At 43.6% G+C, this 14,599-nt stretch overlaps 1 protein-coding gene across 4 annotated transcripts in view; it reads right to left on the reverse strand.

Annotated features, from left to right (window-relative positions):
- Nucleotides 1-764: 764 nt before the first annotated feature.
- The window catches only part of PLXNB2 (plexin B2), a 337,649-nt gene continuing 323,814 nt past the window's right edge, over nt 765-14,599 (reverse strand). For all 4 annotated transcript variants that reach the window (XM_083399241.1, XM_083399243.1, XM_083399242.1 and 1 more), the window contains 6 exons: nt 13,669-13,829; nt 11,840-11,987; nt 10,138-10,202; nt 8,257-8,332; nt 6,957-7,031; nt 765-3,221 (listed from right to left, as the gene is read on the reverse strand). In XM_083399241.1, coding sequence (XP_083255367.1) covers nt 3,117-3,221; nt 6,957-7,031; nt 8,257-8,332; nt 10,138-10,202; nt 11,840-11,987; nt 13,669-13,829 — 630 coding nt within the window. In that variant the 3' untranslated portion in view covers nt 765-3,116. The remainder of the gene's footprint in view (nt 3,222-6,956; nt 7,032-8,256; nt 8,333-10,137; nt 10,203-11,839; nt 11,988-13,668; nt 13,830-14,599) is intronic.

A 14,599-nucleotide genomic window follows, 5' to 3' on the forward strand; every position in this document is an offset into this window, starting at 1 on the left:
CCTGTTTATTTTTAAGCTGTTAAGGCAGGTTAGCTTACAGTGGTACCTTGGGTTATATATGCTTCAGGTTACATATGCTTCAGGTTACAGACTCCACTAACCCAGAAATGGTACCTCGGGTTAAGAACTTTGATTCAGGATGAGAACAGAAATTGTGCTCTGGCGGTGTGGCAGCAGCAGGAGGCCCCATTAGCTAAAGTGGTGCTTCAGGTTAAGAACAGTTTCAGGTTAAGAAGGGACCTCCGGAATGAATTAAGTACTTAACCCGAGGTACCACTGTATTTGCATTGTTTTTATATGGGTTTATTTATTTATTGACATTCTGATTATCTGTCATTACTACTCTTTTTTTTTAATTGTTGCATTTATTGTTGTTCATTTGATATGCTGTGAACTGCTTTGAGCACCATTGTGGAGTAGTGGCAAATAGACAAAATGATGGTGGTGACTGTTTGGGAAATCACTCTTATTCATTTGTAAAGCAAAGAATTGGCCAGATGTTACCTGTCATGGGCAGTCCCCTAAGTTTACTTATTTCTTTACAATTTTATTCTGCTTTTTTAAAGGAACTAATGTCCTCAAAGCAGGTAAGAGTGCACAGCAATATGATAACTGGACCCAAGTAGAATAAAAGTTAAAGGGTAAGCTATATGTTTGAACAAAAGGGGAAGACTTCTGGAAAAAAACCAAACCCACAATATACTCCCAGGTCCACTCAGTTCAGTCTTAAAATGTCTGAAGAAGATACTTAGACAATTCAGATATTACACTTTGTGGAAAAAAGATTGTATTTGATTTACAATTCACAGGATTTACAAATAATGACAAGATAAAACAGATTAGCAAGTTTGGATACCTTTGCTGATCAGACAGAAGGCAAGTATAGAGGCATAATTTGACACAGAATTCTTAGGTAAAACTGATTCAAACTATTCAGAGTTCCTTACATTCCAGGTGTGCTGAGGAAGCGCATACAGACGAAAGCAAATGTTTAACATGAAAGGAAAGATACGAAAAGTGACACCCTGTTACTGCCTCCCTTTTTTTTTTTTACTTCTATCGGAATTCACGGCTGACTTCCACAGTAGCTATGAGAATCACATTGCTAGTGACTTGCTCCAAAGAGACTTACCAACACATCTGACGATGAACATGAAGGCAACAAATTTGGATAACTCCAGTACAGGGAGAGAGGTAGCAAACTGAAAGTCTGTTACTGTGTTAGGAGCCAAGCAGGTTTAAGGTGTCACAGGACAGAAAACACCAGAGCAACACCAAAAGATAATGAGGGTTTTGATGGCAGTGCTACATGAACTGCCCCAGAAGTATGGTGAAAAATGAATCTAACAAAGATTGCTTTTTTGTTTTGTTTTGTGCAACATAGCAATTTAAGATAACGTACCAAGCTTTATCAAATGGCCTGGAAGCTGACTAATATTGTAAACATACAATACATCTTTGACGAGTTACTTTAATTTCCATAGCTAAGTTAATGATGATTATTCCATCCATTGCAGCATTCCAAGGCTCGAGTGGTGTTTAGATTAGACGGGGCACAGGATTTCCTTACAATGAGTATTTTACATTAACAACACAGATTCCAACCTCCCCCCTTTTAAAAACACACACAGACAAAAACCAAATAACAATCTCCCTTGGATAGTGTGAAGATTTGTTTTTTAAAAATCCTATGAACCATTCCAACAAAAGATATACATATTTGAATCATGTCAAACAGCACACTATTGGCAATAAGCTAATTACAGGCATTCTGCTGGTCAATTTTCTCACAAAAAAGTCATCAAACCACACATAAATATTTTTGATACGATTCTCTTTACAAAACCATTCAGATCCATATAATTAGTACAAGTAAGGCACATTAGCATATGTAATAAAACTATCATTTAAAAAAGAAAAGAAAAAAAGGCCAATTTTATTTGCCACGATTTCTGAATCAAATTAGAATTTGCCACCGGTACTTTCCATCAGGGATGATAAGAGATAGTCTTGCAACTCTGTAGGGAAGTCTACAAACTTGCCAGATCCAGATGTTTCTGGGTCTTGGGTAATCGTGATATGCTACCGTTCCCTTGCTTCCCCCACAACAAAAGCATCAAATTGCACTTTTATGCTCTTCCCAGGATATTTTCCCTCAGTGTGCGATTCAGAATTCATGTGGCAGCAACAGTGTCAACAAGTGCGAACAATCACTTTGCTGAAACCTAGACAAAACCACTGTTCATTCCCAGCTGTTGCTTTGCCAGTGGTGCACTAGTTATTTGGAAGTACCTGGTAATCTTGGCGTACTGAGGACGTTAGGTACCTTGCATGCTCTGCACACTGAATACCATGCAAAAGTACTCATACATCATGGTTAAGATTTTATGCTCTTAGGGGGACATACATGCACCTTCCTAGTTAAAGGATCAGTCCATCCCAAATAATCTACAGTATGGTCCACTTTGACCCTGGCAAAGTGAGTAGGAGGGAAACAGTCACAACCACTGTTTTTAGCACTTGGTTTTCAGATATGTAAAGATGTATAGTACCAAACCCACTGCAATGTCTTAAACAGAAAAAAGTCATAGCAAATGTGTCTTTCGTTCTACTCATTATGAGTAGAACACAGGACAACTGGATTTATTTATTTTTAAAAAAAGAATAAGAAGAAAATCTATTTCCAATTACTGAAATTAAAAGAGGGATATTGCATTTATTTTTCCAATATGCTATTACTTTTCTAGTACACATATTGCTTAAAAAGTATAAAGAATGCTATAGGTAGTGAATTTAACTAGCGTAATGAATTCTAAAAATGCTGATGCTTCAAGATTGTACTATTTGATTAAATGAGCTATAACTTTACCCTCCCCCACCCCAGAGGACTTCCCTCATTTCCCACTGAAAATTCATTTACACACAACACAGGATTTTAATTAGAAGCATAATTTACAGTAAAAACTCTTTACATTACAGCTTTGCTATAAAAAAACCAAAATCTTTTGTTTTTCATTTAAAGTTGTAATTACACATTAAAAAATAGAACACTATTTCCTTATTAGGAAGAATGAATTTACACATCCAGATCAGTCTTCTTTATTGCAGCTTTCAAATCAAAGGTCAGTTACTTTATTCTCTAAAGCAGCTGCTATCTGTTGTAATCGAAAAGCAAGCTGCATTTTTTGTGCAGCTGGGTCCTCTTCCAGTGCATTTATGATCTAGGAGAAGAAGGAGGAGGAAAAATCAGGATTCAGGCAAGACACACAGATTCAGTTTTAGTTTTCACAGCCCTAGGCCTGTTCAGCTATATATTACGTGGAAGAATATCTCATGGATTTTAAAGGGTATTATTTCGAAGTGTAGATCAGAAGCCACGTTGCTTTATTAAGACAGAATAGTGGAGAGATTAAAGAGGCAAAAATCACTAGAGAGGGGGAAGGCCTGCCATTGCCGAGTCATCTCCTCTGTGGGTGGTGGGGTACTTTGCCTGGCAGCCAGAATAACCCTCAAATGCGTCCCACTGCCAGGAGAGCTCTGTCCTGGCTGCCTGAAGCTGCCATTTAAATGCAAGCAACTGTTGAGTTGCAAGGGTAGATTGTGTGTGTGTGTGTGTGTGTGTGTGTGTGTGTGTGTGTTTCATTCAGATTGGTTGGGAAGTGAGCCAAGCCATTTCCTTTTTTTTTTTGAGAATGCCTTGTGTAATGCCTTGTCCACCTCTAATTACCTACAGTCATACCTCTTGTTACGTTTGCTTCAGGTTAAATATTTTCAGGTTGCGTCCCACGGTGACCAGGAAATACAGGAAAGGGTTACTTCTGGGTTTCGCCGCTCGCGCATGCGCTCAAAATGATGTCATGCACAGAAGCGGCGAATTGCAACCCGCGCACGCGCAGACGCGGGTTGCGTTCTGCTCATGTTGAGAACGGGGCTCCGGAACGGATCCCGTTCGCAACCAGAGGTACCACTGTATTCAAAGATGAGCACCATTACTAGCCAATAATTTTTTAAAAAGTGTGGCAGAAATAGGGAATGCTCCTTCATAGCTTGTGGATACTGAACTTTTGTTGTCTGATGGTAGCTAGTTTGTCTTACTGACGATTGCTTTCGTTGTTTCACTGATAGGTGTGCCCCTGCCTATATTTTCTTGGCAGAAGAGGAAGCGACAACTATCGTGAAAGCAGAAAAGCTCTTTAAAGAGGCTCTGAAGGCTGCTACAGGCGTAGCCAACGGTTGCAACATCATGGCGCCCAATATGAAGCTCAGCACAGTAAGTCAGCCTCTCTCTTTGACTAATAGTCCCGAGATCAGGGGTAGGCAACCCAAAGCCCGGAAGCGGCCCAATTGCCTTCTCAATCCAGCCCACAGATGGTCCAGGAATCAGTGTGTTTTTACATGAGTAGAATGTGTCCTTTTATTTACAATGCATTTCTGGGTTATTTGTGGGGCATGGGAATTTGTTCATTTCCCCCCCTTCAAAATATAGTCTGGCCCACCACATGGTCTGAGGGACGGTGGAGTGGCCCACAGCTGAAAAAGGTTGCTGACCCATGCGCGAGATCTTTCAGGAGATACATACTGTATTTTTCGCTCTATAATCAAGACGCACCTAGTTTTAGAGGAGGAGAACAAGAAAAAAAATATTCTCTTCCTCTCTGTGCAGCGCCTCTCCAGCAAAGTGGGAGGAGAAATGGAAGGGGCTCCGTTTCTCCTCCCGCTTCGCTGAAGGGGCGCTGCGCAGAGAGGGAAAGCTGCGCAGCACCTCTCCAATGAAGCGAAGTCGGAACAGCAAGAGGGATCGCTGCACAGTGATCCCTCTTGCTGTTCTGGCTTCTGGGATAGCTGCGCAGCCTGCATTCGCTCCATAAGACGCACACACATTTCCCCTTACCTTTTAGGGGGGGGGGAGTGTGTCTTATAGAGTGAAAAATACGGTAGTTGCTAGTAGTGTGGGTAGGCCTGGGTGATTTATCAATATATTGCCCAGGGGCAGGCAGCGATGACAGCTTCACTCAGTGGTATATCACTGGTGAAACCGCGGCCACTCCTGAGTCCCTCTGCCTCCAGTGCCCAGCACGCTGAGGGAGAAACAAACTGCAGCCGGGAGCTGGAGGCAGAGAGAGTGGCTGCGGTTTCACCAGCGATACACCACTGGTGAAACCACGCTCTGCCCCATACCACTGTGGAGGGAGAAGGAAACTGCATAGCCAAGGCGTGATACAGCTTGTTCCTCCCTCCCGCTTCTTTAAACTGCTTGGCTGAGGAGAGTGCCGCGGCCCTTGCCTCAGCCAAGCAGTTTTGCAAAGCCCCTGACCCCACGGCGGGGTGGGGGCTCCGTTAAACTGCTCCCACTCCCCAGCTGAAAGAGCCCCAGCCTCGCTCCTGCTCTGACACACTTTTCCACCGAGGTGGGTGTGGCTGCATGCCCCTCAATGGAGAAGTTTAAAGGAGCCTCTGGCTCATACAAGCTGGAAGCGAGGTGTGGGCGGAGGCAGCCTTACTTGGCTGCCTGTTTCCTCCTGGGGTGGTTGTTCACCCCAGGAGGAAATAGGAAGCGGGCTCCATGCATTTGGCTACCACAGTGTGGTCTGTCTTCAAGGGGGTGGGGAGGAGAATAAGCTCGCTCACCCCCCATGCCAACAGTGGTGGAGGGAGCCTCGCAAAGGACCCCCAAGGTCCCTGTCGCTTGTGCGCAACCAGCAGGGACCTCGGGGCTGGCTCAGCTGAGGCAGAGCAGCCCTCCTGCCCCCCAGAAGGAGCCCCAGGTCACTGTTACTCACACACGAGCTGCACGGACATTGGCTTGCTAAGTTGGGGGGCAGGAGCCTTTCCGCCCCCCCCCCCCAGCTGAGCTACAGGCCGATGCAGCTTCTTTCAACATCACAGTTTATCACCAAACTGTGATGTTTGGCTGGTGGTAAAACTCGGCGATGTTGGGTTTTCAACATCGCTGAGCCTTACTACTGGGGTAGGAGACCTGAAAATGCCAATAAATTTCACATCTGGCAACCAATGGGCCCCTCTGGTTTCAGATGGGTAGAAGAGTCTAAAAAGCCTGGGATACTAAGTTTCATGGGCCTCTTGCAACTATGGTGGCTCATTTACCCGAAGTAATGTATTGAGTATTCTCTCCGGAAGTGTATACTCAATTCTGACCAAACTAAGCCTTCTATGTATATTTTGCTCTAGGAGGCCTAGTTTGGTTAGAATTGCGTATAGCCTTCCAGAGATAATGCCAAGTATATTACTTCTGGTAAATGAGCCACCAGAGAGCTGTGAAAAATTGTGCCCCGGGCTTTTTAGACTCATCTACCCAAGTACTGAAAGGGACGCGGGTGGCGCTGTGGTCTAAACCACAGAACCTAGGGCTTGCCAATCAGAAGGTTGGCGGTGAGCTCCCGTTGCTCGGTCCCTGCTCCTGCCAACCTAGCAGTTCGAAAGCACATCAAAATGCAAGTAGATAAATAGGGACCACTCCGGCGGGAAGGTAAACAGTGTTTCCGTGTGCTGCTCTAGTTCGCCAGAAGTGGCTTAGTCATGACCCAGAAGCTGTCTGTGGACAAACGCCGGCTCCCTTCGCCTATACAGCAAGATGAGCACTGCAACCCCAGAGTCGTCTGTGACTGGACCTAATGGCCAGGGGTACCTTTACCTTTACCCAAGTACTATTGGTTGCCAGATGTGATTTCCCACCCAGCTCTCCTACCTCACTAATTTGGCTAACCTTTGTTATCAGCACCACCAGTATTTTGGATTCTTCTAAGCAAACTCCGAAGATGTCAGCACCAACCTGCCCCTCCAACCCCCACGTATCAGAAATACAGCGCCTGTAAAAGCCAAGCACCAGGTAAGCTAGGAAATCATGAGCCCAAAGTCTATTAGCCTGTTGGCTCTTTTTCCTTGCTGTGGTGGCCCTTTTACAGCATAATAAAGCCATTCTGACAGTGGAAACTTACCTCATCATAGTATTTGTTAGTATACTGGTAGAGCTGGTGTAAAGCCACAAGGGTATTTAATGAGTCTGTGTGTGCCTATTAAACAAAACAAGAAGAAAAAGGAATGTGTCAGGGCACCGTCCTGGCTGCATACGAACTCCAATGAAATATATATAGGAGCACCAGACACGGTGTAAATCCCTTTTCCATATCCCAGCACTGGTACGCAAATCTTTTAATAGCTGTCTGGCTTGGTGAGGAAGTGAAACTGACAATTTTCAAGAACACCCCCTCACGCCCCCCCATGTCAAGGTCTCCTGCTGGATTTGTTACAGCTAACCATGCTGCTTTCCTCATCATAGAAAGGGGTAAGCGGTAGTCTTAGTCTGGAGCAGGTTGACTCCAGATGTGTATAGAGGGCATGCGTGCAAATGATCCAAAGAACACAAACTTCATCCTGTTAAGAACATAAGAGTGCTGTAGAATCAAATCCATCAGCATCTAGTGGCCAACATCTGGGAAGCCCACAAGCAAGTGGAGAGGACAATAGCCTTCTCCCTGCTGATAGTCACCAGCAACTGGAGTTTAGAGGCATAGTGCCATCATGGTGAATAGCCCTACCCTCTGTAAATATGGCTGATGCCCTGTTAAGGCCATCTAAACCAATAAAAAACACAAGAAGACATTTAGACAAGTTCCTTGTGAGTTCCATCCACATGAACTGAATTTTAAATTAATCTTGAGGACGTGCCACATGTAAATTCCCTGAATGAAGCCAATTTGAAACTATGGTTGTGGCTTCTTTCCCCACGAGCCTTTTTTCCTCTGTGCCGTTTTATTCAACTAAGCTATTAGAAATCCCATTGCTTTTGTTAACATTGGGGGGGGGGGGGAGAATCACCCTAAAAGAATGTTTGAACATCCTTTAAAATCAATAATTCACAAGCAACGCAATATATCATAATTGTATGGTGGAAAATAATTCAAAAGATTCCACTGGACAGGCAGAAGTTCTAATTGGACGTGAGCACAAAATGACAAATGCCAGAGCTTCATGCCTCTACAGTAATACCTCATGTTGCGTCTGTTTCAGGTTACGTGTTTTCGAGTTGCATCCCACAGCAACCTGGAAGTACCAGAATGGGTTACTTCCGGGTCTCGCCGCTTGCGCAGAAGAACTAAATCAAGCCGTGCCTGTGCGTAGACGCGACGCTTTGGCTTGCGTCAGTTCTGTGTTACGGACGGGCCTCCGGAACGGATCCCGTCCATAACACAAGGTTCCACTGTATTCCCAAAGTAAGATTTCCAATTTGATACTTACCCTAGAAATCTCTGCTAAATGTGTATTCATGTCCTGGTCACTCACTTGTACCATTTGGCGAATACCTTTGTAATAACTAGAAAAAAACCAACCAAAACGACAATTTTTAGTTGATGCAGTTCATCATTTTAAAAATGCATTTATGCTTCATAGCAGTTTTATTTTTCTAATAACTACAACATCACCAGAGGTGCTCATGAAATTGCAAATTTCCTTATGAAATGATCTGATCTGCATCTCTTGTTTCTTCTTTGCTTATACACACAATTGGCTTAATCCATCAAAGCGCTGCTACCATTGATTTCAACAACCCATGAGCGAAAGGAAGAACACACTGCACAACTTAGCACAAACCAGCAAAACTTTCTGTGGGCATTTGAACATAGTGCCTCAATAAACATGGTTGCTTCTGCACTGCTGCCCAAATTCTGTCATGTTCAACAAGTATACTGAACTATGGGGATTACCCGCCTCATTATTGAGAACTGCCAAGGCTGGCAAAAGAGGCTTAGCCAAGCAAATGCTCAGTGTTTCTTACAGTCTGATCCCACAAATGCTTCTACTGAGTTAAATGGAATTTAGTCCTGTGTAGCTGTGCATAACATTGCAGTGTTAGACGTATTGGGTGAGGAATTAAAACTTTATAGTCAGAAATAGTTGGAAGTTAGGAAGTGTTACAACTGGAATCGAGTGTATATTTTCATCTTCCTTTTTAACAGACTTCTAAATGAAGGATCTAGCAAACACCCATCCCCCAAATCTGCTTTCATCATTAATACTGAATTTTAAAATACACCTAAGTATATAGCTTTTGCAAGCCGAAGTATAACAGAGAGCTTCAATGATCAAGCTTGAAAAATGTCACCAGAGACCTATACTCTAGCCTTTGAAAACTCATGCCACAAAAAAAGTTGTTAAGCCTTTAAGGTGCTACAGGACACTTAGCACTTGTGAAATACTTCTCAACATTCTTTCTTCAACTTCTGTAATGCAGTTCACTGGATAGGACATTATAAAAACCACATTTGGAAAGGGAGGGGGGGGGGAAGACTAGTCTGAAAAATTAAAGATCAAAAGCCACGAAATTAACCCCAGATTCAAAACCATTAAAAACCATTTAACATGTTCATTAACTTGGAGAAAGCCTGACACACTTATGCCTAATTTCGTTCAGTCTGATTAAACAGATACCTGTTTTGAAACGACATATAAAGCTGCTGCAATATTTGATTTCACATCTGGATAGCAGGCAATAATGGGTGGTTATCAAGCCCAATAAGTGTGTGTGGAGCCATTTGATTAATCTAGGGTGAACTGGATTTTGTGCAACATTTCACAGATGTGTCTTGAAAAATTCAAGCAGATTTTTATTTCCAGTGTACCATTTTCTATGTACATTCTTAACATTGCTGGGGGGAAATGCAGGGAATGTGTGAATTATATGTCTGTCTTTGCCCTTAGACTTATAGCAATCTTCCCTCCAGATGTTTTGGACTGCAAGTCTCATCTGTTCCAACCAGCATGGCTGATGAGAGTTGTAGTCACACAGAATCAGGTTGGAAGGGACCCTGAGGATCATCTAGTCCAACTCCCTGCGTTGCAGGAATATGTAGCTGGTCCCGTACGGGGATCAAACCTGCAATAGTCCATAGGAACCAGGCTGGAAAAGGCCATTGTGAAGGATAACATTATTATTGACAGAACCTGCATCCTCCTTTGTCCAATGAGATGTTACCACTATGTTTACCACTTCATTTTCCACCCTGTCGGTTTAATACATGGAATATTTTCTAATGAACATGTTCTGAAATAATGATGACATGGAATTGTTTTCCCGGTGACAAAAGCCCAGGTACAATAACACCCCTCCTCTTTACTTACTCTTCCACCATCTTCTTATACGTCGAGATCTCTTTTGCATAGAGCAACTTATTACTCGGAGAATCCTGGGGAAAGATGATATACACAGAGCTGAGTGTTCAAGTGCAACTGGTGTGTTAGAGATTAATTTGTAGAAAATGCACTCATGTAAATAAAGTGTGTGTGCTACCGTAACATTTGGAAAGCAGACTGTGGGTATATGTCGGTTTTGTTATATGCGAAGCTAAAAGGCCAGAGGAACCAGAGTCATTGGGCTGCATCCCAATCTCAGGCCACAGCATGAATGTTGGTAGGAAGGCCTATATTATTTCCCTCTCCCCCTGAGATCTCATCAGTGGCGTAGCGTGGGGGGTGCAGGGGGGCCCGGCCGCACCGGGCGCAACATCTGGGGGTTAGGGTTAGGGGGCGCAAATCCACAGGTTAGGGGGCGCAAATCCACGGGTTAGGGGGCGCAAATTACTTGCCTTGCCCCGGGTGCTGACAACCCACGCTACGCCACTGGATCTCATAGCTCCAGGCCAATGAAGCTGTTTAGCTTCAAGGGCAGCCTCTATCCCTAGAGCCCAGAGAGTAAGCCTTCGGGTCAGTCCAGGACCCTGAAACATGACCAAAGGAGGGTGGGTCTCCAGGCTGAAATACAACTATTCTACTTCCTGCACCTACGTGGCCAAAATAATTGAACTAAAGACCAGATGAATCTAGTTAAAAACACAGCAGGCCATCTAGTGCCAAGCTATTCAGTGCAGAGTAGGTGAAAAAACAACCCACAAAGTTGAACAGCAAAAAAATCCTACACAGGCCTGAAGTGACCAGTAAGTCACAAGTTGGGGATGGGACGCGGGTGGTGCTCTGGTCTAAACCACAGAGCCTAGGACTTGCCGATCAGAAGGTTGGCAGTTCGAATCCCCGCAAAGGGGTGAGCTCCCGTTGCTCGGTCTCTGCTCCTGCCAACCTAGCAGTTCGAAAGCACGTCAAAGTGCAAGTAGATAACTAGGTACCGCTCCAGAGGGAAGGTAAACAGCGTTTCCGTGCACTGCTCTGGTTTGCCAGAAGTGGCTTAGTCATGCTAGCCACATGACCCAGAAGCTGTACGCCGGCTCCCTCAGCCAATAAAGTGAGATGAGCACCGCAACCCCAGAGTCGGCCACGACTGAACCAAATGGTCAGGGGTCCCTTTACCTTTACCATAGGTTGGGAGGGCAGGGACTGCAAAGAGAATAAGAGGGTGTGGGGAGAAGGCCAACTAGCCTTGAAATAGGGCTCTGACATTGCCTCATCCCCACACCCCGGATGCAAAGCACCTCAAGGGTCTGCCTCATTGGCCGAACAGGCCACAATGTGCCCCTCTGGCCGGTACCAAGGCGGGCCAGCCTTGTGGATATAGTGCTGTGAACAGGATGATAGGAGAGACACCCATTAAGTTTCAAAAACCAACTTGCACCTTTAATAGATAAAAAATAAGTTGCAAACAGTAATCAGCTGTTATTCTAAAAGCAATAGAAAACAACTCTTTTGAATGTGTCACTAGAGATTAAACATTGAACTTTCGCTGAAGCTTCAAAACAATATAATCATCCTTACAAGCAAAGGCAAAATGAACTGATCTATGTGCTATCTTCTATGATTACTGCTTTGTCTATCATAATGTACTTAAAACGTTCTCTCTCGCGCGCAGACACAGAGCAGAATGTAAAACACTTACCCTGCTTAATTTGTGCTCTGTTCTTGTGCAAGCATCCATGAAAGTCTGTGCAATGACTGACAAGGAAGCATCCACTACTTCGTGAACATGAACATCGAAGATGAAGTGGGGGTTTTTCAGTATGTTTACCCAGAACCTAAGCGGCAAGCTGTGAAGCAAGCAAAGAAATAATGCAGGCCCTTATTAAGGAGTGAAGTTAAAGTGTAGAAAATGAGGGCCTGGCAAGCAAAATAGATTGCTCTGCTTAAAATTGCTGCAACATTATTTTCAGTTTGATTATATGCTTAAGCCACTAAGTGAATCAGTATCCACAGTGTGCTTCTGCATGCTATATTAGAAAACAGAAAAACTACCCAAAAACAATTTGAGAGGTTTAGTCTAAAAGACACAGACAGCAGTCCCATTGCTACGTGCCCCAGAACCCCAAGAATGAGTATTTAGCAAAGCTGTATTCCTTTGTGGCAAGTCCTATGCAACAATAAGGCTGGCATTACTTAGTTGAAGGGGAGAATCCTTTAACCTTCATGCTGTTGGGGTATCATTTCAAATAGGAAAGCTCAGATTCGGGAAGAACAGGGAAGCCATCCTTGTAAACATCAAAAAGTAAGGCTGCCACATATATCTCTGTATGTTTCCTACATATTCTGTCCTCCCACCTATCTTTTCCAGGGCTGGGAACACTTTGCAACTGGCTCTGTTTTAAAGCTTTCATCTTTCTCCCTCAGCAGCTTTGTTAAGGCATTTTGGCGTTTCCCTTCATTTTAAGGGTTGGTTGCTGCCCCAGTTTTAGAGGGCTGTGGTTGGGCAATATAGGCAGAAAAAACAGCTGCTTGAAACAGTGGTTATGATCCAGGAACCATCTATTATAGACAGATACAGACAGACAGACAGACAGACAGACAGGCAAAGTGTCCCATTTTCCAGGGACAGTCTCATATTTACAGAAGCTGTCCTGGTTTCTGATCTGATCCCAGAATGTCCCACTTTTCCTTAGGACGTTCCTATTTTCATTGGAGAAATGTTGGAGGGTATGGAGTTATGTGCTACAGCCTTTAGAAGACACCTAGGCAGCCTTGTATAGGGAAGGTTTTTTTTTACTGTTTACTGTTTTATTATGTTTCTATATATGTTGGTTAGGGACGTGGGTGGTGCTGTGGGTTAAACCACAGAGCCTAGGACTTGCCGATTAGAAGGTCGGCGGTTCGGATCCACACGATGGTGTGAGCTCCCATTGCTCAGTCCCTGCTCCTGCCAACCTAGCAGTTTGAAAGCACGTTAAAGTGCAAGTAGATAAATAGGTACCACTCCGGCGGGAAGGTAAATGGCCTTTCCGTGCGCTGCTCTGGTTCGCCAGAAGCGGCTTAGTCATGCTGGCCACATGACCCGGAAGCTGTACGCCGGCTCCCTCGGCCAATAAAGCGAGAGGAGTGCCGCAACCCCAGAGTCGGTCATGACTGGACCTAATGGTCAGGGGCCCCTTTACCTTTACCATTACATATGTTGGAAACCACACAGAGTGGCTGGGGCAACCCAGTAAGATGGACAGGGTATTATTATTATTATTATTGTTGTTGTTGTTGTTGTTGTTGTTATTATTATTATAATAAATAATAGAATAGGAGGTTCCTATTTTCAGCAGAGAAATGTTGGCGGGTATGCACACACACACACAGCTTCTGCTGAGAGCTCTGAGTGAAATGCCACACTTTTCCCTTCCACATCTGGTAAAGAGAAAGCCCTGGCTTACAGCAATAAAAAGCAATGTTGCTAGTGAATGAATGTTTCGCCTTCTTCAGCCACTTCTCCCCATGAACCCTGAAAGTTCATACCTGTTCGTTTTCCAGATGTGGATAGTATCGTCATCTTTGATATCATGCTTTTCCGCTTGCTCATCAAGAAAATCAAAGAAATATTTCACAGCTGGTGGCACAACATGCTTTGAGTCAAGTACGCTGTGAAAAAAGTTATCTACAAACTGCTGAAGTGTACCCTGAAGAAGAATTAAGGGGGGGGGGGAGAGAAAACATACATACATGCATTAAAAATTCAGGTTATAGTGCAAGTGTAGCATTTTCAAGGATATTATTTCAAATTTACAAGAATGCTTTCTAAACTGATTTATAGTCAACTGTACAGGCCTCCGTCCCAAGTGGCCAAGGAATCACAATAGCTTGAAGTGCAGCATTTTTCATCTCTAAATGGGTAGTAAATGCTCTTATGAACATCATGAAATGAACAGCCATAAGAAATGGTACAGGGAGCTCCGGAAACACAATTCTCTACTCTGTTTTAAAGAGGTGGGGATTTCAGTATTGTTGCTCGGGGAATGCAAAAAGCCCAACTCTGAAATAGATGGACAAGTATAGGAGGGAACTGATGGCGGAGTAATGCACTTATAATTATGCTTCCCAGATACATTCTGGTAATTACTGGCATGGACTTTTGTGATTTAGTAACCTAATTATAATAAAGCCTTGCGTTTATAGTCTCTCGTTCGTGGCTTAACATGAGGAAACTACTTTTGGATTTTAACCTTATGCAGAACATGCAAGATCCCAGCCTGCTTGCCACAGGATATAAATGTGTTTATGGGAAGGGGTGGGTTATGGGTTTGTTTTGTTCTTGTTTTTAATTATGCATTTCGTTTTTTATTTTATATTTTTATGCTGTGAACTGCCCTGAGGTCTTCAAATGAAGGCAGTATGCAAATAATAATAATAATAATAATAATAATAATAATAATAATAATAGGGATCTGGC

The sequence above is a fragment of the Podarcis tiliguerta genome (genome assembly GCF_965153285.1).
Source record: "Podarcis tiliguerta genome assembly, chromosome: 10".
In the NCBI taxonomy this organism is placed as follows: domain Eukaryota; kingdom Metazoa; phylum Chordata; class Lepidosauria; order Squamata; family Lacertidae; genus Podarcis; species Podarcis tiliguerta.